The sequence below is a fragment of the Corvus hawaiiensis genome, chromosome 23, assembly GCF_020740725.1.
Source record: "Corvus hawaiiensis isolate bCorHaw1 chromosome 23, bCorHaw1.pri.cur, whole genome shotgun sequence".
Taxonomy (NCBI): domain Eukaryota; kingdom Metazoa; phylum Chordata; class Aves; order Passeriformes; family Corvidae; genus Corvus; species Corvus hawaiiensis.
This window is the reverse complement of record NC_063235.1, coordinates 7,733,619-7,758,971: the sequence shown is the minus strand read 5'-3', so window position 1 is coordinate 7,758,971 and position 25,353 is coordinate 7,733,619. Positions and strand designations below refer to the sequence as shown.

The 25,353-nt window shown below is 54.3% G+C and overlaps 2 protein-coding genes and 1 non-coding gene across 9 annotated transcripts in view; all 3 read right to left on the bottom strand.

The window, feature by feature from the left end:
• Window positions 1-1,996: 1,996 nt before the first annotated feature.
• On the bottom strand, window positions 1,997-12,611 carry RCC1 (regulator of chromosome condensation 1). 4 transcript variants are annotated; one of them, XM_048326900.1, is made up of 11 exons: window positions 12,582-12,611; window positions 12,222-12,280; window positions 7,106-7,183; window positions 6,816-7,003; window positions 6,093-6,272; window positions 5,915-6,011; window positions 5,216-5,338; window positions 4,871-5,026; window positions 4,504-4,623; window positions 3,957-4,109; window positions 1,997-3,400 (listed from the first exon to the last, which is right to left on the bottom strand). In XM_048326900.1, exons 2-11 carry the CDS (start codon window positions 12,253-12,255, stop codon window positions 3,225-3,227), a joined length of 1,305 nt encoding a protein of 434 aa, XP_048182857.1. In that variant the 5' UTR covers window positions 12,256-12,280; window positions 12,582-12,611; the 3' UTR covers window positions 1,997-3,224. The 4 variants fall into 4 exon arrangements, with proteins under 4 accessions (XP_048182857.1, XP_048182858.1, XP_048182861.1 ...); XM_048326901.1 differs by lacking the exon at window positions 12,582-12,611 and having other exon boundaries at window positions 12,222-12,575; XM_048326904.1 differs by lacking the exons at window positions 12,222-12,280; window positions 12,582-12,611 and adding an exon at window positions 7,762-7,853.
• The window catches only part of PHACTR4 (phosphatase and actin regulator 4), a 67,025-nt gene continuing 53,274 nt past the window's right edge, over window positions 11,603-25,353 (bottom strand). For all 4 annotated transcript variants that reach the window (XM_048326897.1, XM_048326898.1, XM_048326899.1 and 1 more), the window contains 13 exons: window positions 24,633-24,797; window positions 24,145-24,504; window positions 20,417-20,987; window positions 19,583-19,806; window positions 19,017-19,167; window positions 18,389-18,444; window positions 17,420-17,481; window positions 16,502-16,639; window positions 15,514-15,590; window positions 13,292-14,924; window positions 13,028-13,077; window positions 12,582-12,621; window positions 11,603-12,280 (listed from right to left, as the gene is read on the bottom strand). In XM_048326897.1, coding sequence (XP_048182854.1) covers window positions 14,909-14,924; window positions 15,514-15,590; window positions 16,502-16,639; window positions 17,420-17,481; window positions 18,389-18,444; window positions 19,017-19,167; window positions 19,583-19,806; window positions 20,417-20,987; window positions 24,145-24,504; window positions 24,633-24,797 — 1,820 coding nt within the window. In that variant the 3' untranslated portion in view covers window positions 11,603-12,280; window positions 12,582-12,621; window positions 13,028-13,077; window positions 13,292-14,908. The remainder of the gene's footprint in view (window positions 12,281-12,581; window positions 12,622-13,027; window positions 13,078-13,291; window positions 14,925-15,513; window positions 15,591-16,501; window positions 16,640-17,419; window positions 17,482-18,388; window positions 18,445-19,016; window positions 19,168-19,582; window positions 19,807-20,416; window positions 20,988-24,144; window positions 24,505-24,632; window positions 24,798-25,353) is intronic.
• LOC125337555 lies at window positions 12,726-12,930 on the bottom strand. The gene has a single exon (XR_007208088.1). It is a non-coding gene; the product is annotated as a small nucleolar RNA SNORA73 family (small nucleolar RNA).

Below are 25,353 nucleotides of genomic sequence, written 5' to 3'. Positions count from 1 at the left end.
CATTTCCTCTTACAGGCAGGAAAGGAAGAACAAGAAAACAATCTCAGTACCTTCCAAACCCTCCTGAAAGATGCAATCCCCTCCCTGCAGATCTTGCAGCACCACTGCATAGGCAGAATTTTTGTATCTAAAACAGCAACATGTTAAAAAACATGAAAAAAAAAATCCCTCACAAACACACAAACCCCGCAAACAACACTCAAAGTGCTTTTATTCTGGTCTCAAAAGAGCCTCACACCACCAGGCTTCATCCTCCATGGATGCTAAAGCCCTCAAATTCCACTTTCCCAGTTTTTGTCTGTAAATCAAAAGCCTTTTATGCACTTCCAATAGCAATGATGGAGACCACAGTGTGGGATTGGAGCTGCCAACTGGGGATGAGGGAGGGTCTGGAGGTGTCAGCACTGGAAAACCTCCACCGTGGACTGAGGCTGGATCCTGACATAGCCAGGAGTCCATCGGCTCTACAGGACCCAAATTCCTCCTTCCTCATCCTCAAAACGCCCCCAATTCACTCTGTGAGCACAAAAACTCGTTAATGAGACATTTCCCTTTCCTCAATTAAGCTGTTTTCCTTCGCCCACCCTCTCCCCCCTGTGTGGGGGCTCATCCTTCCCCCAGTTTCCAGCAGTTTCCCACTGAAGCGTCACTCTGGCTCCCAAGACAACGGTTGATTCATCAGTTCTGAATATTTTAAATCTTACTGTTCTCCCCCAGCCCTTTTCCCCCCGTTTCTTGAAAATACCAACCAGCTCCCCATTCACAAAGACATGTTTTCCCCTTTCCAGGAACAGGACCAGCCCCACAAGGATGGGTACAATCCCATCTCATTTGGGAGTGATCTGGGTTTTCTCTGCACCTGCAGGAGCTGGAGCAGGGAATTGCATTGGCTCCTGGCAGGATCTAACCCTGTGGTGACCACACAGTGGTGCCACCACTGATCCTGTTCCTGTTGCAAGGAATTGCCCAGATGTGGGAGATATAGATGTAAAAACCTGCCAGTGTTGGGGCTAGGGAGGAACTGGAAGCACCGAGATGTGGGGTCTTGGCTCCCAGCTCCCCGGCAGCTGAGGCTGTGTTTGGATAAATGTTGTTGCTGGGAATCAAGCCCAAGACAGGGAGCCGTTTCTCCATCGGTCTCCAGCAGGTCACATTTCACGGAAGAGCATCAGATGGTAGTGGTCCCCAGGGAGCAGAAGTAGCCATGGGATCAGGGAGCACTTGCCCTTGGCTCAGCCTGCAGTGATGGCAAAACACGGGCTCGATCCCTGGCAATACAACGTTCCCCGTGGGCCCACATCCCAACTTCACGCTTAGAGTCCTTTGCAAGCCCAGGACGGCAACCACCAACACAAACCCACCTGATGGGGGGTGGGTGCCCCCCAGCTAGTGCTGGACCTGCTGAGCCATCCCTGATTGTAAATCCAAGCTTGTCCCACATGGGAGCAGCAGAGCTGCCAACAGCCTGAGGCACTCCCAGTGCCCAAAGCCCATCTCTGCCCAGAGGCTCATTAAGGAACCTGCTCCTGCCCAATGAATTAAGTGTAAACAGGACCTGGGGCTCCAGTCACACCAGGATATGGAAATTTGCCCCATGGGTTCCAGTCTCCACACACGTCTGGCTCAGCTCCAGCTGGGAGCACCCAGCAGAGACACGCCAGGATCCTTCCAGCTGTGCCACGGCTTGGTTGTGTCCCTGGAGACCCAAAGACGCCGCGGTGCCCCAGCAGACAGGCAGGGAACCAAAGAGAGGGTGACAGAGACGACGGGGACCATCCCCTCTCCCTGTCCCGGTTCTCCCAGCCGCGTGGCCCAACAGCTGCCAGAGCATTCTCCTGCTGCCATCCCGTGGCCATGTCCCCCCCCTGCACAGAACACCCAGACACAGCTGGGACCGACAGCACCCCTAAACGCAGCCACCCATCCCGACTGTCCCGAAGAGCCACAGCAGGTCCCACGGGAGAAGTGTCCATCCAAAGCACAGGAAAAGCCTGGGTTTATCAAAACTCAGTTTATTCCAAATGTTAAAAGATGAGTTTTCTGTCCTTTCTGCCTTGATTTATCAACCAAAATACATTTTCTTTTTTAAAAAATCCAACCCCTTCTGAACCATTGTACAATCCCAGACCCCCCCCCTCCGCAGCCACAACCCCCACCTCCTATTGCTATAATTTAGCTCTTCACAGACCCCTCCTCACTCCAGGCACCTGGAAGGCACCTCCTGTAAGGAGAGGATGGGGCAGGCTGGGCGCAGGAAGCAAGACCAGTTGGATCAGGGAGGCGACGGGGAGGAGTTGTCCTGTTGTTTCCAGCGACTCCATGCATAGCTGAGGTCTTTGTCTGCTCAGCAAGGCCCTAACAGCAAATGAAGCTCCTTCCTCAGCAAGCGAAAGAGAAAAAAATTAAAGTAACAGTGTTCCCACCCGTGGGATGGATTTGGTTGGGTTTCCAAAGGCAATGGGAAAGAAGGATTGTCCAGGACTGCAAAAAGCAGTGCTGGAGATGGCTGCTCCAGGCCATGGGGAGTGAGGAACCTGCTCCTGGCCTCACTGCCTGGGGGGAGGGGGGTCAGCTAAGATACTTGATGGATGGGAGGCAGGAGCCTCCCTTCCCTTTTCCAGCAGTCACAGTGTGCTAGGCATCAACCAGCAGCATTCTTCCTCATCAGGCAGAATATCCCCGCAGCAGCCACAAGTTCTGGATTAGATAGAGCTCCCTGGGAACATTCCCGTTGGACTGAGATGCCCTTGGAATGGGCTCAGAGGGGTTTGGGGGGGCGGCAGCAGACAAATCCAGGCCAGAGAGGTGTAAGATACTTAGGTCAAGGGGGTGGAGGAGCATCCACGTCTGGGGAACAGTGGGACCTCAGGGAGACTGATACCCAAACCTGATTGCAGAGTGAAGAACAAGACCCTTGGCTTTGCTGGGCCGGGAAATGTTAAAAAACCAGACAAGAAGTGGAAATCCATCCAGGCACAGAACTGGGATCAGTTTAGGACCAAGCTGACCCGGGGAGCCGACAGAGCACCCAGAACCACAGGAAAACAGACAAACGCTTGCAGGGAGAACCCATGGGCACCCCTGTTCCAGCCACGCATGTGCTGCTGGGCCCAGCTCCACGAGCCTCCTGCCCTCCCCAGGAAATCGGCTCCCAAGCCAGGCAGAAGTTGTGGGGGGTCTGGGGATGCTGTGATCCTGCTGGGCTTGGCTGCGGCGTGGCTTCATCAGCTCTGCTCCTTGTCACTGACCAGCAGCACGGTGTGCTGCCCACCGCTGGACACAGCCAGTACCCGCCGGTTCTCCAGCTGCTTCCCCGTCATCTCCACGGGGCTCCAGACATCATCCTCCTCCCCAGTGCCCAGCTGGTAGTTAGTGCCCATTCCCCAGGCAAACGCTCGTCCTGCAACAGAGTTGAAGCAAGTTTTGAGTTCCAAGTGGATGCACAATGGGAAGCATTGTGGGAATGGGAAGGGGAGCCAGCACCCAAGGGGACCTCGCACCCAGGCAGTGAGTTTCTGTGTGTCAGAAACACAAGCAAGAGGAAGAGGAGGAGGACTTGCAACTCCAACAGATGTTCCATCACAGAGCCAAGGCACTTTTATCCTTTTTGGGGAGAGAACTAAACCCACAGCCCACTCCAAACCTTCCTTCCTGCAGACACTGCACACAGGCAAATGCAGCCCCAGAGCACAGAGGTCTGCCATCAGCAGAGTCAGAGAAGACACTGTCAGGCCACCAACCCCCTCCTGGTTAACACCACATGACCAACGCTGTTGCCACAGGCCCACAAACACATCTGAGCGGCCACTGCCCAGCTGCCCCCAGGTGATCAGCACCAGGACCTGGCTCCAGTCCCAACCCCGCTGGCAGTGTGTGGTGACGCTTTGCAGGGCTGGATGGAGGGATGAGGGGTGAGGAAGGTACAGAAGTCAGTATTCCCAAACCCGGGCACTCACCATCAGTGCTGACAGCATAACCGACTGACGCTCCGCAGGCCACCGAGGTGATGCTGGGGAGCTCCGGGATAACGGTGGGTGTACTCTTCTCCTCTGCCCCTGTCCCAAGGCCCAGCCGGCCATACTCCGCCCTGCCCAGGCTGTAGGCTTTACCTGGAGCACAGTGGATACATGGGAGAGGTGACTTGAGGGGGGCAGAAGCTGCAGCAGGGCCACAGCTGGACCCTCTTCCCAGGCCCGAGTCCTGAAGGAGTATCACTCCTCCATACCACACCCTGAGACCCAACCAGAAGGGGGAGGGTGGGATAGAGACCCTTGAGCTCCCCAAAATCAATAACGTGGATAGGTGCAAGAGCAGAGTTCACAACTGAGTTGAGGTTCCTGTAGTCAGCTTCCCTTTGCTGCCTTGTTGCCTTGAACACTGAAGGCTTGGAGGGCTCCAGCACATCACCCTAATCCCAACAGCTCCTTGGCCAGGATGAGAGCCATGGGATCTCCCCATCCTGCTCTGTGTGACTCCCAGCCCACCTGTCACACTGTTACTCACCCTCGGAGTCTACGCAGACTGTGTGGTGCTGCCCGCCAGAGAACCCAACCCAAGACTTGGTGGAGTTCTTGAAGCACGTGAGGTTCTGCGGGGAGAAGCAGGGCTCGGTGTCCTGGGTCCCTGCAGGGTGGGACGCACAAACCCGGGCGGATCAGGTCCACGGGCACGGACAGCCCAGGCCAAGCTTCGGCACTGAGCCATCCACCCTGGGGCTCACCCTGCCAGAGACCAATATAGCCCCTCCAGCCCCATTTCCAGCTCCAGTGTGTCTAGTGTTTAGAATTTGGGGCACCCCAGCAGCTTTCCCCACCAGACCAGGGCAGCACTAGACTGGCAGGAAATCTGAAGGGACACAGGTGAAGCTCACCCAGCTGGTGGTAGTTGGAGAGGCCAAATCCATAGATGTGTCCCTCACGCGTGACGGCGAAGGTGAAATACGCCCCACAGAAAGCGTCCTGGAAGCGCATTTTGCCTCTTCTCCCTTTGCCTCTGACAGGGACAAGCTGGGGTACCAGCAGCCGCTCTGGGAGCAGAAGACAAGGTGTTATACAAGGACTAAGGATTTACACCCTCTCCCTGCGTCTAAGGATCTGGCTCACTGCGTTTACATCACTGATTACACATGAGCATCAGGGACTGGGTCCCTTTGTTCCTCTGCAAAGGGCAGAACTAGAGCCAAAGGATGCACCTCAGAGAACCAAATCTAACTCACGCAGCCCTTTTCGTCCTCCTCGGTTGGCAAAGAATGCTGGCACTCTGCCCAGCTGGCCCTGTTCGCCGCAGCCGCACGTGAACAGGTCGCCGTCCACTGTCAGCATCACCAAGTGGTCATTCCCTGGGAGACGAAGGAAAGGGAAATGAGGGAGAAGTCTTCAGCAAGCCCTGGGGGCTGAGATCCCACAGGTAAACCCCAGTTGTCCCAGCTTGCGGGGTTTACTGCACCGGATACCCTGACACCAATTGTGCCACCACCTAAAACTCCAGGATCTCCCTCTTCCCAATTCCCAGGAATTCAAAGCAGTTTTTCTGGGAAGGTGTAAGGACACAGGTGTGCCCCAACTTCCCCTGGGCCCTGGACAAGCTCCCTGGCTGCTGTGCTCAGCCTCCCCAGGCCTCATTAGAGGGCAAGTGCTCTGGCCCCACGGGGTCACAGTTCAGGCCACTCTTGGAAGGCATTCCACATCAGACTGGTCAAATATTAACTCAGTATGTGAATCCGGTAGGGCTAAAACATCTGTTTGGACTAAAAGGTCTGTTCTCTGGAGAGTCAGAGATGAGCAAGTACATCCTTGTACTGGGCTCTGAGCAAGTCAAGGGGGAGGAAAAGGTCATGGATCTTCTGGCCCTTCCTCAAGGGTTGCAACAGCCTTGTGTACCTGCCTGACCCTGCACACCCCAGAGCCTTGCTCACCTGAAACTATTTTTACAACAGGTGCCTCGAGCTGGAGCAACAGAGGAATGGAGCTTGTCTTCATGGGCTCCAGCAAGCCAATCACTCCATTGTTATCCTGAGGGGAGAGAGACACAGGGATGAACCACAGGAGCAGCAGCCACCAGTGGAGCTTCCAGCATCTGAGGAATCAGCGTACCCGGAAGGAGCCCCAGACAAAGACCCTGCCATCCTCAGTCAGCGCGGCCGTGTGGCTGTCCCCTGCTGACACCTGCACCACCTTCTCCTGTAGCTCCACCGGCCCTGGAGAGGTCTCAGACCCTTCAGCCGAGGTGTCACGTCCCAGGGCACCTTCATCGTTGCAGCCAAAGGTGTAGATCTGCAGATAGAGTGCAAGTGGTCAGGATGGGGCCCAGGGGGGCAACAGGCTGAGTATGAAGTAAGGGGACAGAGACTCACCAGACTAAATTATCATAGAATGGTTTGGGTTGGAAGGGACCTTAAAGCTCATCTCAGTCCATCCCCTGCCAGGTATACCTTCCACTAGACCAGGTTGCTTGAAACACCATCCAACCTGGCCTGGTACGCTTCCAGGGATAGGGCAGCCACAGCTTCTCTGTGCCAGGGCCTCACAACCCTCACAAGGAAGAATTTCTTCCCAATATTGCACCTAAAATGGCAGTGTCGCCCATCTATTCTCTGCCAGTGTAAAGCCATTCCCCCTTGTCCTGTCACTCCATGCTCTTGTCCAAAGTCCCTCTCCAATTCTCTTGCAGGTTCCCTTCAGGTCCTCCTTTTGACCCCCTAAAATTTTGTGATCCATGTGAGACTATGCTCACTCCCAGAGCTGGAACAAGATGTAGGCAGAGCAGTGATTCCGACCCCCTGCTCCAGAACACACCCCAGAACTCCCTGCACTCACCTTTCCTGTCTGGCTGAGGCACACCGTGTGCATCCCTCCAGCTTCCACCTGCACCACCATCTCCGGCAGCGTGACCAGAGCTGGCTTCTTCCTCTCCATGATGTCCTCACCCAGGCCCAGCTGGCCGACATTACCCTGGCCCAGTGTCAGCACCAGCCCAGGCTGTGAGCAGTGTGATGGGTGGCTGACTGTGGGGTGGGAGGGGGAGAAAGAACATGTGGGGGTACAAGATTCCTGGTAAAGATCACCCCTGGGAAAGTGGAAGGAAAATTCCCAAGGCTTTTTCCTACCTTTAACCTTCTTCCTCTCAGGAGACTCTTCTTCTGGCACCGGGTTTTTTGCACTGCGTTTCCCCGGCATCTTGGAATCTAAACACCAAAAAGAGCCTGTCAGGAGTCACCCACTGGGCTGTCACTGTTTGGGGTGTCCCCTCGCACGTTAAAAAACCACCTGACGGAGTGGTGACTGAGTTGGTATTTAAACATCGATCCCTGCTCCTACTCTGGGAAAATGGAAAGTTTTCCCTTGTTTCATCCATGCTCCCTACCTCATGCGGACGTGAACCCCTCCAGATTTCAGGTCCAGGCAAGCGAGAGGGAAGGGAAAAAGAAAGGAGAAGAGGGAAAAGGGGGAAAGGAAAGGGAAGAATCCGAGCCGAGCCGCGTCCGCACTCCCCGTTCCACATGGCCCGAGCACCGCCCCCCGCCCCTTCCCGCCGTTCGAATTCCCCGCGGCGCCGCCTCACGTGGGGCCGCACAGGCCGCGGCTCCGACCGGCCGCTTCTCCCGCCGCCTGCAGCTGTCTCTGCGGGCCGCTCGGCTGCGCCGAGGGCGGCCCGGGGCTCGCCGGGACCGCCGCGCCCGCGTCCGTGTCCTCATCGCCCTCCCCCCAGTCCGGCCGATCCCTCCCGCCGCTTTCCCGAGCCGACCCCGCCGCGCTCCCTCACCGCCCGCCAGCGCCGCCACGCTCCGCTCTGCGCATGCGCGGGGGCGCGCGCAAGGGCTCCGCGTGGCGCAGCGCCCCCTGCCGGCCGGCGGCCCCCCGGCCAGGTCACTCCTCCCCGCAGGTAGGGCGGGACAGGGGGACAGGAGGGACAGGGGGACAGGAGGGACAGGAGGGACAGGAGGGACAGGGGGACAGGAGGGACAGGGGGACAGGAGGGACAGGGCGGGACAGGAGGGACAGGGCGGGACAGGAGGGACAGGGGGACAGGAGGGACAGGAGGGACAGGAGGGACAGGGGGACAGGAGGGACAGGGGGACAGGAGGGACAGGGCGGGACAGGAGGGACAGGGGGACAGGAGGGACAGGAGGGACAGGGCGGGACAGGAGGACAGGAGGGACAGGAGGGACAGGAGGGACAGGAGGGACAGGAGGACAGGGCGGGACAGGAGGACAGGACAGGGCGGGACAGGGGGACAGGCGGGACAGGGCGGGACAGGAGGACAGGGCGGGACAGGGGGACAGGCGGGACAGGGCGGGACAGGAGGGACAGGAGGGACAGGAGGACAGGAGGACAGGAGGGACAGGAGGGACAGGCGGGACAGGCGGGACAGGCGGGACAGGAGGACAGGAGGGACAGGCGGGACAGGCGGGACAGGGCGGGACAGGAGGGACAGGAGGGACAGGAGGGACAGGGGGACAGGAGGACAGGAGGACAGGAGGACAGGAAGGACAGGAGGGACAGGGCGGGACAGGAGGGACAGGAGGGACAGGAGGACAGGAGGGACAGGAGGGACAGGAGGGCAGGAGGGACAGGAGGGGCAGGAGGCACAAGGAGGGGCAGGAGGAGCAGCAGGGACAGGAGGGACAGGGCGGGACAGGGCGGGACAGGAGGGACAGGAGGACAGGAGGACAGGAGGGACAGGGCGGGACAGAGGGACAGGAGGGACAGGAGGGACAGGAGGGACAGGAGGGACAGGAGGGACAGGGGGACAGGAGGACAGGAGGGACAGGAGGGACAGGAGGGCAGGAGGGACAGGAGGGGCAGGAGGCACAAGGAGGGGCAGGAGGAGCAGCAGGGACAGGAGGGACAGGAGGGACAGGGCGGGACAGGGCGGGACAGGAGGGACAGGAGGGACAGGGCGGGACAGGAGGGACAGGAGGGACAGGAGGGACAGGAGGACAGGAGGGACAGGAGGACAGGAGGGACAGGGCGGGACAGGCGGGACAGGAGGGACAGGAGGGACAGGCGGGACAGGCGGGACAGGCGGGACAGGAGGGACAGGGCGGGACAGGGCGGGACAGGGCGGGACAGGAGGGACAGGAGGGACAGAAGGGACAGAAGGGACAGGAGGGACAGGGCGGGACAGGGCGGGACAGGAGGGACAGGGCGGGACAGGGCGGGACAGGAGGGACAGGAGGGACAGGAGGGACAGGAGGGACAGGGCGGGACAGGGCGGGACAGGGCGGGACAGGAGGACAGGGCGGGACAGGAGGGACAGGGCGGGACAGGAGGACAGGGCGGGACAGGGCAGGACAGGAGGGACAGGAGGGACAGGAGGGACAGGCGGGACAGGAGGACAGGAGGGACAGGAGGACAGGGCGGGACAGGAGGGACAGGAGGGACAGGAGGACAGGGCGAGACAGGAGGGACAGGAGGACAGGGCGGGACAGGAGGACAGGCGGACAGGAGGACAGGCGGGACAGGAGGACAGGAGGGACAGGAGGGACAGGAGGGACAGGGCGGGACAGGAGGGACAGGAGGACAGGAGGGACAGGAGGGACAGGAGGGACAGGAGGGACAGGAGGGACAGGGCGGGACAGGCGGGACAGGGCGGGACAGGAGGGACAGGGCGGGACAGGAGGGACAGGAGGGACAGGAGGACAGGGCAGGACAGGAGGACAGGGCGGGACAGGAGGACAGGGCGGGACAGGAGGACAGGGCGGGACAGGAGGGACAGGAGGGACAGGAGGGACAGGAGGGACAGGAGGGACAGGGCGGGACAGGGCGGGACAGGGCGGGACAGGAGGGACAGGAGGGACAGGAGGGACAGGAGGGACAGGGCGGGACAGGGCGGGACAGGGCGGGACAGGAGGACAGGGCGGGACAGGAGGGACAGGGCGGGACAGGAGGACAGGGCGGGACAGGGCAGGACAGGAGGGACAGGAGGGACAGGAGGGACAGGCGGGACAGGAGGACAGGAGGGACAGGAGGACAGGGCGGGACAGGAGGGACAGGAGGGACAGGAGGACAGGGCGAGACAGGAGGGACAGGAGGACAGGGCGGGACAGGAGGACAGGCGGACAGGAGGACAGGCGGGACAGGAGGACAGGAGGGACAGGAGGGACAGGAGGGACAGGGCGGGACAGGAGGGACAGGAGGACAGGAGGGACAGGAGGGACAGGAGGGACAGGAGGGACAGGAGGGACAGGAGGGACAGGGCGGGACAGGCGGGACAGGGCGGGACAGGAGGGACAGGGCGGGACAGGAGGGACAGGAGGGACAGGAGGGACAGGAGGACAGGGCAGGACAGGAGGACAGGGCGGGACAGGAGGACAGGGCGGGACAGGAGGACAGGGCGGGACAGGAGGGACAGGAGGACAGGGCGGGACAGGAGGGACAGGAGGGACAAGAGGGACAGGGCGGGACAGGAGGACAGGGCGGGACAGGAGGACAGGGCGGGACAGAACAGGCGAGGCAGGATGGAACAGGGACACAGGACAGCTAATGCAGAACAACGGGACAGAAAGACAGGACAGGCAACACAGGGCAGGGCTGACAGGTGCCACCCTTGGCCAGAACGCTGGCCCCCGGGCAATAAATCCGTGTCAGTAACTTGCCCTGCTGCTTTTAACATCCGGAGGTGCCTCCAGCCTGTAAGGCCGCAGCCAGCCGTGATGGAACAGAGCTGCTGCAAAAAAATGGCAATTTAACACACAGAATGATGATAACAGACTACTGCAATCCAGCAAGTCTGAGCTCCCACCTTTTCCAGAAATCTGCTGCTGCTTAATGTGGAAAATCCATTTCCTCTTGAAACAGGAACCAGACTGAACTTCTTGGATTAACTGGAGGTCAGTTAACTTCCGAGTTTGCCCTTCATTGCACGGGATGAATCGCCCTTATTCCACTGATTAATTCTGCTCCAGCTAACATGTAAATCCAGCCCCCAGGACGGTCCAGACCAGAGGATCGCATTTGGCCATAATGGCCCTAATTTACTCATAAAATCAAGCTCCTATTTGTATTTTGGTTGATACACCAGCCTCATCTGCTTATTTACAGACCCTGATCCCAAGGGGTCACCCACATCCCAGGTGATTGGAAAACCTTCCAGGAGAGGCACAACCATAGTGTGTTTATCCCAGGTTTGTGTTGGGACTTTTTTGATGAGCAGATACACATGCATCCCTTGATCCTGTCCCTGGGGAATTTTACGGTCAAGGACAGGACATCCCGTCAACTGCCAGTACCCATTTCACCCAATTCACACCAGAACCTCCCACAAACCCACCCATCAGCATCACTCCCCTTACAAAAAGGTGCCAACAAGGGATGTGTGATCCCTCGCCCTGCTTCCTCCCCAAGCCACACCCCAGCAGACTTCATTAACCCTTCTCACTTTAGAGAACATGAAGGGTTTTGTGCCATGACATAACCCAAACCTGAAGGTAGGTTCTGCTCCCAGTACAGCCCAGAGCGTCACAGTGCATTTCTACACCCTTCATTTCTTTGAGATGGGTCAGCGGCACACAAGAATCACACTGCTACACAAGGAAGAGGCACCACCAGGAGCATGAAGTTTTTCGTAATATTCCAATCACTCACCAAAAACACACACCAAGCCAAAGCAAATTCAGTTTATTGAGTTGTCTACTGTAGCCAGATACGGATTTAGATACCAACAGAAGAGTACGGCTGTATTTCAGGGCTTGAATACGAACTGCTGCTCCCACCCACGTCCTATAACCCATCCACTTTCAGTATCACCTCCCCTGTAACATCCTGGCCCCACGAGGTCGAACAGATGGGAAGGTTGTCAAGTTAGTCCACAGGAGAACACATGCCTTTATCCCCCTTCCCATGCATCCCCAGTTTCAAGCACCCCAAAAGCAGCTAGTTCTTGCTGGGCCAGCCAACCCCAAGTCTGCCCTTGACTTTCCAGGTGCCTTTCAACCAATCCCACATCCCATGGATTGGCTTTCCTTCCCATGCAGCTTACCAACAACGTACTCAACTCCAGGCCCTGCTCCAAAAAATCCAGGAGTGCACATCCCACCAAGGGAGCACGGACACACACAGCAGTTTCTCGTGTTCCCAACACAAGCTTTGAAAGGCCACTACATTCACGTAACCCCTGGTTCCATCCCGTTTTGATCCCTGTGACTAATTTTGATTACACACAGCGCACCAACAGGACTTAGGCAGCCACCTCATTTGGGCAGACTCTTTTAATATACTCACCCTCTCCCACTAAAGGCGCATTTTTCTTTGTCATTTTGTCCCAGCAGTTTCTGCAGTATCTTAGAAAAGAAAGATTTTTTTTTTAAATTATTTTCTCACATCCTACATTAAACAAATGAATAACTTTATTCAACTTAAAGCCCTATCTCCAGCAAGTTTTTTTTTCTTTGTGCTAAGATTCATGACCAGTTTTTTTTCCTCTTTAAAGATCACCTATATTATCTGGAGTAGTATCACTGAAAGCCGATTCAACTTTTTTATAAGCATCTTCGAATTGCAGATTTAACTTATTTGAAGTGTTTAGTTTTAAAGAAAAGAGTGAAACTACACACAATATTACATTTTAAACGCAGTTATTACCTTCAAAAATCCTGCTCCGCTCAAATTTTCAATTTTGGGACTGGAAATATAAAAAAAAAAGGTACTTTAAGGATTTGCTCAGGAGCTTCTCCTTTTCAGTCTCCCTCCCCGCTCCGCACGTGTCCCCCGTCCCACCCCGCGCGTCAGTGTTTCCTGCATGGTTTGTCTCCTCTGTCACGGCCCAAGGGCTCAGAGAAGCAGTAGGAATATGCAGGCTGCAGGCTCGGGGCCCGGCTTGTTTTCCAACGTCGTGGAAGGGGACTGTACGTCATGGGCCCGAGGGCCTGCGCTCCCGTGCGCCACACGGACAGAGCCGAGAGAGAGCGACTTCTCCGGATATCCACGTCGGACCTTGTTTAAAATAGTTTATAACCACCTCGACCGCCAAGCCCTCATGCGTCCCCGCTCCGCCGACCATACGGCGTGGCCACACAACGGATACTCACGGTGGATCGAGCTGGGCGAACCAAGGCAAACAAACAGGCTTTGGTGGAACCTGCAGGAAAAGCGAACGGCTGTGGGGGCGGCTGAGATGGCGTGGGGTGACCCCGCAAAGCCCACAGCCACGTGTAACCCACAGCATATTTTTTGCGTTAAAAGGGGGATGCAGCGGGCATCCTCCGACAGCGCCGCGCTGCGCGGCCACTAGAACCTCACGCCGCAGCAAGCTAAGGGGTAAAAAGGGTTCAAGTCGAGTGAGCTACACTTACCAGCTCCAGCGCTCCTCAGGGAGAAAGAGGCCCGGCTGCGCCGCGCGGCGGTATTTATAGAGCGCGGGGCGGTGCCAAAGTGCGCGTGCGCTGCCGGGTAAGGGGCGGGGCCAAACCTTCTATGGGCATGCGCGCCGGGGCTAACGCGCGGCGAAAGGGGCGGGGCCAGCAGCGCCTGCGCACTGGATGGCAGGGCGGTTGGCGCACGCGCAGTGGGAAAGGCGCGAAAAGCCGCGGCCTCAGGGGGGGTGGCGCCATGGCTGATCCGCCCCCCACCCCCTCAGGAGCCGCTGGTCCCGGCCCTACTGAGATCAGTTGATAGGACACGACCACACACGAGCAGGGTTTAAAAAAAAAAAAAAAGATCTAAAATACTTTTATTTAATAATTAAAATCTGTTGCTGAGGAGACTGATATACAATGTAATGGCGGCTGAACAGGGGATGCTGCGAGGGAAGAGCCCCCAGGGGGCGCCGGGCCAGGGCCCGCATGTTGCCACACTGGTCTATGAACAAGGCAAAGTTCTTCTCTCCCTTCCCCCCTCTCCCACCCCAGTGGCATGCTCACATGGTTTCGGTTTGGTGTATAATACAGCAGTGGCCCATACCAGATTTTTTTTTTAAAACCCACATTTAGGACGAATTTTTCTCTCAGAAGAGAAATACCATCTTTTTAAGGTCACTTCTTAAACCTATTCTTCCCCTCCTTTCAACCCACACAGTGAAATTTTCAAGTTTCCAGTAGGTTTAGCTGTAAAAATGAGAAAAAGGCAAGCTTCAACCCTGATTTGGGAGAGTAAAAAAGATCTGAGAGAAAGCCACAATAAAAAGGACTGACTACTCTCACACAGTTTTCTCAAATTAAAAAGCTTTTTAAAGGCAACAGTCATTTTTCCTGGTTCTGTAATTTGTTAAACAAGCCTAGATATCTCAAGATCTGTTATTAAGATCACAGCAAGTGTGAGAGAGTGCAGAGCAAATGTTTTATACATCTATTGTTTTTCTTTTTTTTTTTTTTTTTTTTTTACAAAAAGATGCAGCATATGTTAATATCTATACAATTCCCTTCCAGGACAACAAACTGTTGGTCAGTAGTGATTCAGGGCATTAAGGACATGACAGAAACAAGCAAACCCTCCCCCCAAAATAACGAGTCCCATGTCAGTTGTCTGCCAGGGTTCTCTGTACATAGCTAATATACACACACGTGCTTCCGAGCACACGCTCTCCTCAGCTTCCCAACACTAGAGCTGCCTTTTTTTTTTTTCTCCCTTCCTCATGGAAAGGAGAAGGAAATGAGGAATTGCACTCCCAAGACAAGTCTGTACAACTGGGGAAGGAAGGGGTCGTTCCCCTGGGCACAGTCTCCTGGCAGAGCCATATTGCTGAGCCACACGAGGTATAGTGTCAGTTCCAGCCTGATGGCATGAGAGATGTGTTTGTTCCAGTGAAATGCTACATTCAGACAGGATTCCCCTTCCCCGGCCGAAAGCCCTTTTCCAGATATGTTTGGAAGGCAAATCTTGGAAGAGCCGAGGTTCCACCCTCACTGTACTGCCTAGGACAGGAATGCAGAGTACTTCCAGGCCTCCCGGTTTCTTGCTCCCTCCTTGGAATATTAAGGTCGATGGTACCTGAAAGCCAAGTGAAAAATCTGAGTGTTATCCTTGGAACTCAGGTTAAATGGTTACTTGGGCACTACAGATGGCCAAAGAGAGTAAATTGAATTGTCTCAGAACTCTCAGCCCTCAGGGAAGCTGTTAACATCAAACAATTTCACCTCCTGTGCTCTGCACTCAACTTTGCCACATAGAGCTGGAAGAAAAAGAATCACTTGGGCCATGATCCAGAGGTGACTACACAGATAACATCCAAGGTAACTCATTAGCAAGGTGTTTCATGGCTGTGGCTGCAGCTCTCTAGCCCCAGAAAAGCTCACTCCAGCTGCAGCTTCACACTGGTTTCAGACACACCTCAAACCTGCCACTGGTCACTCTGACCAGTGGATGGAAGCCCCAGTTGAAGGAAAAACAACCCGCTTTGTTGTTGTGAAGCTACTGCTTCAGTCACCCCCCAGGACCGAGACAAAAAGGGGCATTCAATCTCCAACTGCCGCACAAATAATTCTTCTAAGGTTTTAGTGTTTTGCCCCTGAGCACTGTCCTTGCAGCACAGCTCTGACAGCTCCAACAAGACTGAAACTCTTAAGTAGCACATTCTCACCTGGTGAACTGCTTGCTCTCCTCATGCACTTCCATTTCACAGCTCTTAAACTCATTCAGCTCTTTCCTGATGGCCGCCTGCACAAAGAGGGAGATTTTTTTGTAAAGGAAGGGCTCATATTGCAGCAGCCACTCCAGCTTTCCGAGTCCATTAACACCAAGCTGAATTTAATCTGCCCCTCCACGATAAGGGCTGGGCAGTCCCCAGAGGGGGCTGGGGAGGACAAGGACAGATGGCTCCCTGCCAGCTTCTTGAGCTGGAACGGAACTGCATTGCTATGACCAACACCCAGTATCCTTGGTGTGTCCAGAAAAGGGAATGCGGCTGGGGAAGGGGCTGGAGTAGCAGGAGTGGCTGAGCTGGGGGGGCTCAGCCTGGAGAAAAGGAGGCTCCAGAGGACCTTCCTGCTCTCTACAACTCCCTGACAGGAAGGTCAAGACAGGTGGGGGTCAGTTGCTTCTCCCAGGTAACAAGTGACAGGACAAGGGGAAACAGCCTCAAGTTGAGCCACAGAAGTTTAGATGGCTCTAGTTTGCCCTTTTTAGGAAAAATTTCTTCATGGAAAGGGCTGTGGTAGAATCACCATCCCTGGAAGCGTTCAAAAATGCGCAGATGGGGCACGTGGGGACATGGCTTAGTGGTGATCATGGTGGTGCTGGGTAAACAGTTGGACTCCATGATCTTCAAGGGCTTTTCCAACCTTAACCTTAATTCCGTGATTTTATGATTCTTACATCACTCAGAAGCTGAGACAGAAGGCATGCTGGCCTTCAGACTGTGCCCACCTGGGCTCCACCTTGCCATGAGGCAGCAGGAAGCAGAGCTGGGACAGCGCATGCAGGTGAAGGGACACTGGTGGGGTGGCAGAGGGAAAGATGAAGAGGTGAAGCCGGAGGAACAGAGCAAATCTCCTTGGCTCACACCTTTTTGCATGGGACACCCTGGTCTGGCTCTCCTTGCCATCTGGGGACAGGACACTCTCAGTTACCTTGTCAGCTGGTGTCAGCTTTGTCCACGGCTTATCTGCTCGTCGGTCATAGTCTTGAGCATCTGTTACTTCCACATATTCATTAAACCTCAGGATCTTCCTGGCCTGCAGCTCTGCCACTGTAGGCCTTTGGCTAAGCTAAACACCAGCAAAAACAAAGGAGGTTAGCCTGAGCATTGTCCACAAAGCAGATCCAGGACTAAGCAAAACTGAAACCAGTTCCCTCACTGGGCCTTAACCACAGACACTACCAGATCCTGCTCGCAGCCTGCAAAGGAATAGGTAAACCTCTTACAGACTGGATACTCCCATTTGGATCACAAAGCCAGGCTAGGGCGCAATCTGGGCCACACTGCCGTAGAGAAGGACAGTGAGGGGTTTGGGAACAGCCACTACAAGGGTGAGCCCTGCGTGACACCCCTAAACACAGCTTCAGCAAGGGCAATACTCACGCTTCACACCCACAGGCCCCGGGGAAGCTTTTCCCAGCCATGAGTAACAATCACAAGCAACTTGGTCGTAACAGTGACAAGCAGCTGTTACTCTGCTCAGCTCCCACACTGCTGTTACTTTAGAAATGGATTTTAGGGAGCCTGGTGTGAAGTCGTGGCTGCTGAAGAGCTGTGTTAAAGCAGCCAGGCCAGCAAACCTTTCAAGTGTCAGGTGCCAAATTTAGTTCTCATCTCGCTTGTTACACTTTCTGCCAGCTCAGATCTGTCACTAACAAACATGGCCCTCGTGCCAACGGCTCACCGTGGGTGACAGTCCACATTCCAAAGTCACTGCACTCCGAGGGCACTGGGGACACTTACACAAGAGCCCTGTGACCTCCCCCACAGCACAGTACCTACAGCGTGGTCATTGCCACCATGCCCAGCAGCCCTGCCAGGTGGCCGTCACCGTGGGAGCCAGCAGTACCTTTCTGGTGAGCCGGCGCTTGATCTCGCGCTTCTCAGCTTGACGGTCAGCTTCATTTTTTGCTGCCAAGGGGAAAAAAAAAAAACCCCATTTTTCATGTAAGCATCAGGCTTTGAAAAGTGCTTTCTAGGCTTGAACAAAGGAGAGTATTGAGCTGGATCAGATTATCTACAGATCTAAAGGCTTAGGACAGGCAGAGAGTGCAATACAACTCAATATCCTGTGTCACCTCCTGAACTGGCAGGGGCAAATATGCCCCTTACACAGCACCAGTGAGTCATTCTCATGTCCAAGATTAATGGCCATATCGCCAAAATACATCCAAGCCACTGTGCAGCTCACTCCTTCCCAAGGCTATTATAGTTTAAAAGAAAATAACAGCACGGATAAATATTTTAAATGGAAACTTCCTGAACTGACATTCCCATTTCCTCGAGATGTTTATTTAAAACTTTTCCAGAACAAGATATGGCCAAGAGAAACAGTCCTGACTTTGTGATGCACTGCGGCTTTTGAGATCATGCAAGGCAACGCTGTAATGTCTGGAACACAAATGAAAGTCCAGCCCAAACAAAAACACCTTTAACAGTTCTTGCTGTGTAACAGCAGAGTCTGAACCAGCCCACACACTCTTCCCTGGCAGGCATGGGACTGCTATTCTGTCCATTATCATATGATCCCAGAATGGGTTTGGTTGGAAGAGACCTCAATGATCACCCTGTTCCACCCCCTGCCATGGGCAGGGACACCTACCACTATCCCAGGTTGCTCCAAACTCCATCCAACCTGGCCTTGGACACTTGCAGGGATGGGGCAGCCACAGCTTCTCTGGGAAACCTGTCCCAAGGACCTCACCACCCTTACAGGGAAGGATTTCTTCCTAACATCTAATCTAAATCTCTTTCAATTTAAAACCATCCCCACCTGATAAAGTAAGATGTTAAAGGCAAGATGTTAAAGGCTACTCACGCTGAAGAATGTTCCTCTGTTCCAGTTCTTCTGCAGTCGGTCTCTGACTCAGTCGCCTGAAGAAAAGTGTGACAAGTGCAGAATGTTGTATCTGGTCACTCATCAGTAGCAGATGAAGGATAAAACTGCCTGGTTTCAGTGCATTAGACAGCCTCCTCCACACTCCTCACTCACCACTGAGGACCACTGCTACCCTGTTTTACACTCTGCTTTTCTCAAACAGCTGCTTGGCCACTGGCAAGCTTTGGGAAGGGCTCTCCAGCTCAGAAGCAGCTTTGCAGGGAGCTCAGCAGAGCCTGGACTGTCACCAGCCCCAGCTTCATCCACCACCAGCACCCACCCTGCATCCATCCACACCTTTCTACACCATCTGTGTTTTACATGTCTGTAATCCTTGAGATCTTCCCCTCCCAGGTTTGGGATATAGTTCCAGCTCCAGGAGGAACTCCCAACCTTTCCAACAGAGGAGGAACAGCAACACTCAACCTCCCAGCCCTGCTCCAGCTGCTGTGCCCAACCACCCACCCTATTCCAGCACAAGCTGCTTGGACAAGGGACCAACTTTGCCCAGTCCCACCCCGCAGACACTTATGCCGGCAGCTCAGCTGAACATCATCATTATCTGTACCTGATCAGCGTTGTCCCAATCTGGTGACGGATTTCGTTCCACTCCTCCTTGCTCTTCCGAGGGAAGACGATCTTCTCCTCCTGTGGCGCAGTTGTGTTCCCCAGCTTTATAGCGAGTGTATCTTTCCTCTTCACTTTGTTGGCCAGCGTGCCTGTGGGGAGGGAGAGCAACGGGATGCAGCTCAAGGCTGCCGAGCCTGCCACAGCAGTCCCAGCCCTGTGCCCCTGGCAGTTGTGATCTCCCTGAGGGAGAGCTGTCCTCTCTCCTTGCTCTTCCCAAGCTCTGCACTGCACAGCAGCAGCAGCCAGCACTCTTGTGTAACACCACATGCTCACCTAATGCTGTCCTACCTGAAGGGCTGGGACAGCACAGGCTGGCACAGAAGCCATCTGCAACTGAAGGGGTGCACTCAGCAGGTTTGGCTGCAGAGCCTTGGAAAAAGCGAGGCAGAGGACATGTGCTACATCATGCAACCAAGAACCAGTGCTTTGATCCAGATCTCAGTGCTGCCAGGCATGAGTTCAGCAGAGTAATAAAAAAAGCCAGCTGTAATGTCAAAGCCTTACTGTTATGGCTTTCATCTTCTTCCTCATCCTCATCATCTTTATACAGGATGGGCCCCTCCGAGTCAGAGTCGCTCATCCCTTCGTCTCCTTCCTGCTCCTCCGGGAGGACCTGGGGTACCAGTTTGGGGATGACTGTGACAGATGGCACATCTCCAATATACACACGAGGACCTGAATTCTGCTCCTCTTCCTGGTCATCTTCTTCCTCTTCCTCATCGTCTGGACTAACAAGAAGCACACTATTACACCTCTGAATGAACACATGGCACAGGGGCTGGGGAATATCCCTAAAATCAATACCTCCTTATCTCTCTTCAGGGAAGTCCAGAAACCAGAGGTGCAAGAGCCACCACAGGATTCTGCACTGTCCCCTCTTTTCAAAGCACAGGGAGCTCTGGCCGAGGAAATGACAGAGGCAGGTTCTGCAGAACCAAACAGCCCTCTGACCCCACTACTTCGTGACATGGAGATTCAGCTCTGCTATAACACAAGACAGTCCTTTTCCCACTTATGTTTAGCAAAATGAAAGGCTAAGGAAGGCCACAGATGGATGGAATCTGGGACCTTGTTTGGTCTTGGTGCAGTTACAGACAGTCCAGGCCTGGATTCCTGGCATCAGCCTGTGCTTATAATCTGGAACTCATTTCCCTTTGTGAGCAATAAAATCCCAAACCCAGGGGTAATTTCATGGGGAAGATGCTCTGGCTCTCAAGAGGCTGAAACACAGATTTGGCCAATAGGGAAAATGGTTTCAGCAGAGACCTAAGCCCTGCTCAGAGCCATCCCCACCACCACAGCACTGCAGGAGTTGGGAGAGCCAGCACACATACTCACACTTTGAGCATCTCAATGGTGACAGGCAGGGACCTCGTCCTGCCCAGGGTGCTGTTGTCTTCTCCGAAGCCATCATTCTCAAAGAGCAGCGAGTGAGCCCTGTGGGACCCCTCGGGAGGTGGGGTGACAGGCAGAGGGCTGGCCAGAGCCTGCTGGATACGAATGTGCAGTGGGATTTGGGGCAGGCGAGGCAGCACGTGGGGTTCGCCAAACCCTTGCTCTGCTGTCCTCTTCGACACTTCCACGGACCTGAAGTCTTCAGGAGGGGGAGGAGTCTCCTTGGGCAGGTCCAGAGAGCACGGGGGGTCTAGGATAGGGGTGGAGGTGGGCAGGGCCACACGTGGAGGTTCAGGGGGTACATGGGTGGGCAGCGGCGGCGAGGGTGGTGGATAAGCTGAGGTCACGTGCAGTGGAAGCGGTGCGGGGCGATTCACTGTCGCTGTCCTGTCATTTGGGGGCTTGGATGTGACAGCCTCTGACACGTTGTTAGGCAGGAGGCCTCTCTTAGGGGGGAGAGGAGGGGAAGGCTTGGATAAGGCTGTACCACTGGTCATTACTTGGGAAAGTTCAGCTGAAAATAAAAACCACAAAAGCCACAATGTTTAACAGGGTATTTTTCCAGATATCCTTCACCAGTGTGGAAAAAGCACAGCAATGCACTCAAGAGCCTTGGACTAAGCAGTCTCTGCTGTTTTTTACTGGAATGTCATACCAGAAATACCCAGGTTGCAAGGCTCTAGTTTGCCCTTCCTGCAGCAAAGGTAAGACTTGGGGGAGCAGCCAAAAACAAGCAGGCTGAGACAGGTTTGTGCATCCTGCTGCTTCAGAGAAAGAGGAATGGCACCGGCCCTTGAATGACAGCACAGGAGCCTGCCTAGGAATGCAGTTATATGGGCACTTTATGGCTGTATTTACAGCATGAAAGGAATCCAAGACATCCAGGACACCCCAGATTCCAGTTGTGTTAACGGCTCCCCTGCACATTAAAGAACTTCTTGGGAATTCTCAGAAAGTCTTAAAGTCTTATTTTTTGCTTAGAGCTGCAGGCAGCAGTGTGCTCCCCCCACTACTGTTCCCCCATCAGACCCAATCTAAGAACACCCCACTGCCAGCAACTCCTCAGGATGAGGTTCTGCTTTACTGCCTCTGAACTCTGTTCCTTAAGCCCCATACAAACTCATCTGCCACTACAAAGTACCTAGAAAAACTTCCAAAAATACCTAAAACCATTTAGTCTAAATATTTGTTGCTTGATGGAGGAAAGAGAAAGAAATGGAGACATGAAAAATGCCTGCAGTGGGCAGTCACAGGATCTTCAAACCCCTCTGTTCCTAGGGAAATTGCACCAGTTAAGACTGCTCTTGCTTTAGGAGTTCTCAGCTTTTAACATCCATGTATCCATGGCTTCTGGGGCTGGTAGAGGCTTTGCTGCACATTTCCCTGGAGCGGGTGATGGTGACACATGGGTGTCTCCAGAATAGAGCTGGAGGAATCCACGGCGCAGACGCCACAAGAGGGTGCTGCAAGTGGGAGAGTTTTCAGAGATAAGGCCACATAACTGGAGAGAGGTGGGCACATTTTTGAGATGTTTAGCATTTTTAGACTTTCCCCTTGTAGATTAAGGGCCAGATTGTGCAAAACACAGAGTGCCCTCAGCTCCCGGGCAAGGGACTCCAGTGTCTCCTGAGCAGTGCTCCAAGCCTGGCAGGACCAGGCTTGAGGCACCTCTGGATAAGAGCAGAATTTGAAAGGGAGCGAGGAGCTGGCAGAAGGAAGAAAGAAAGGGCCTGGGTGGTGCTTGAAGCACCCTCCCGAGCCAGCCCGCTGCCCTCCAATGCAACAGGCCCAATTTCCAGGCTGGCACAGCCCTTGTGACATACGAGCATGGGTAGACCTGGTGCTCCCACACATGCTGTGTTGCCTGTGGCCCCTGAAACCTGCTGGAAGCACCAAGCCCCGAGGGTGCCACCAAGCTTTGGGAAAGCAGACAGCACGCTGTTCCCTCCTTGCTTGTTCAAGTTGATGCCGATTAAATTCCCACTCCCCAAATATTTCCTGAGATTTATTTTCAGCTGTTGCTTGAGGGGATAGACAAAGGGGTGACCTGCACCGTAATACCCTCCCCAGCCTCAGGCTGTAACAGCAGCACAAAAGGACACCCCTGCAGTCAGGGCAGGCATCAAAGACGGGTGGAGAGCTCACAAAGCCAATTCCACTCCTGCCACTCATCCACAGTGACAACACAAGGCTCACACAGCAACACCACAGCTCCAGCTCCATCCTACTGGACCAGAGGCCTGTGGAGCCTCCTCTAAATCTGCCTTCTTATCCAGGAGACAAAAGAGAACTGCCTGTTCTCTCCTCCCCCGCACACTCCACAGGTGCTCTGAGCCCAGCCCATGCTGTTGGGAAGAGGCAGGATGGCTCTGAACAGATGTTGGATACACTGCTGTTTCCAGCCACGTTTTTTTGTTCCACAAGTACCTCCTGCAATTAGCGCTGGGGCATTTCAAATGCCACCTGCACTGTGTGCAAGCAGCTTAAAGAAAACAAAAAAGTATTTTATGGAGTGATCAAGCATGGTCAGGCTAATCAAGCTGGTCTGACACACAGGGATTGTTAACACCATACCAAGGTCACTTGCAAAACCTGCCAGAACAAGGTGAGCCCCAAGCAGAGCAGAGCCATCCATCCACACTGAAAGCAGTGGCCCAGGCTACTTCAGATCCAGCACTTGCACATCCAGCACTGCCTCTCAAACCACACCTGGGTAACACCTCCAGTTTCTGTGATAACAGTGCAGACCTGTCAGACTGAGCTTCCCAGGAGCCTCCCTCCTGATCTGTGCTAACCTCTGCTAACCCTGTCCAAAGAGTAGGAGGTGTCTGTGCAAGAATTGCCTGAAACGCCAACAGGCCATCACTGCATGGAAGTCATCCCAACTCTCAATGTTGCATCTTTAAGATCCCCAGAACTCCCACAGAGAACAGAGACTAAATGAGCTTTAAGAAACTCTCACCAAATCTTCTGCTTAGAAAAGTTACAGAGATAAAAACATTGAATTCTCTAAATTGCAGGATTCAGTTCAAATTACAGTTGAGCTGATTTATCCATGGGACAAGACTCGTATGTCAATAGCCCAGCCACAGATCTTAGAGGAGGTGCCTGAGTATAACCACGGAAGTCTGAATTATCCCTGCCAGCTCCTGGTCTCTGCTGTAAGTGGAAACCACATGGCCTGGCAGTGACAGCCACGACAGACATTGTTTGGTGTGATGTGGATTTTTTGGGTTTGTTTGTTGGTTTCATTCTTTTTTTCCAAGAGCAGCTGAAAGAAGGAATCGTCACTAACCACAGTCTCACAAAGCAAAACCTCATCCATCATTCTCCAATCCCAGCTGAATCCCAGCCCCCAGTGAGGCATCAACATTCAGACACTGTCTTAGATTTGACAGAGAACAGGCAGGCAGGGATTCCTTCCTGCAGGTAGCTGTTGGGAACAGATTGGACAGCTCATGGCAGAAGACTCCAGCAATTACTATGTTCCCAGAATACGTGTGTCCTCACTAAACACTGGCAGATCTGAGTCCAAACTGGACTGTTTTCAGGAAAGATGGTCAGACATTCATGACGCAACTAAAAATCTTCCCTTATGAAGGGAAGAGTGTCTTGGAGCAGTGGCTCCAGAACATCTCAGGGTACAAAAACCAGCTTATGGGGTCACTTACCTATTAGTGAGTTGCTATTTCTGTTGACGGGTTTGGGAGGAGGGACGGGAGGCTGTTTGGCAGGAGCTGTGCTGGTTGTACTGGTGGGAACAGTAGTGTTGGCACTGGCAGGAGCAGGGAGCAGAGTCCTGGGGGCTGGGGAAGGGGCAGCTACAGAATTGACTGTCTTTGCTGCTGTGGGGGCTGTGCTGAAGGGGGCAGTTCTTGCAGTGCTGCTGGCAGGCGTTGTATCCTTTGCCTGTGCTTCGTTCGCCTCCTGGGAAGTGGAGGGAGGTCTTTTTGGAGGAAGTAGAGGTTGTCTGGGAACATGTGGCTCCTGAGGTGGTTCCAGTTCGGGCCCAGGGTGGCTGCTGGAGGAGCCTGCAAAGGGAGGCAGCTCAGTTTAAGGCACCGGAGGGCCTAGTGAAGATGGGAAGGATCAGATGAGAATTCAAAACTGATTCCAGGAGAATGTGAAGCCCTGATTTTGCGCACATCTGGTTTCTTACCTTGCCTCTTCTTTGGTTCCTCCACTGGAACAGGCTTCCTAAGGCTGGATGGCTTTGTGGCCTCTTCCTCCTGGCTGGGCAGGTCACAGACCCCAGGGCCCCCAATGGGGATGGTGTGGCCGTTCTTCAGTGCAGGTGGGTTCAGCTTCTCTGGCTCTTCACCGTCTGCAAGGGGACGGGAGGAGAGAAGCAAAGAGAAAACACTCAGAAGGCAGGAGAGAGGAGAGGTGGCTGAGCTGACTGAACCACCATGGAGCCACACCAGCTTCTCTCTGGCTTCTGAAACAGCTGGTCTTCAGTCACCTTCTGCACACGACAGCACAGCAACCCAAACAGCTGGAGCTCAGAGCCCTTGATGTCATTATCAATGAGTAAATCACACAGCACTGTATGCCATCAAGGGCTTTTCTTCTCCCTGTCCTGCCCTTCCTCCTGTGTTTCACATTAGTGTGCCCAGTGCTGTGCTGCAGCACAGGGAAGTTGTAACTGAAGTCATAAACCTCCAGCAGCTTTTGTATCCACCCTCCATCACGGAGCAGTCACCAACTCCCTGTTGCAATGCAGATTCCAACATGAGCCAAGTCATCTACTGCACATGCAATAATAGACTTTCATAAAGTCTTCAGATTAGTGGAAGCACCTCTGTTTTCCTTGTTTCTACCCTGAATTTGGCACAAAAACCACTGCTCGACCCAAAACATCAGTAAGGCAGATTTCCTCA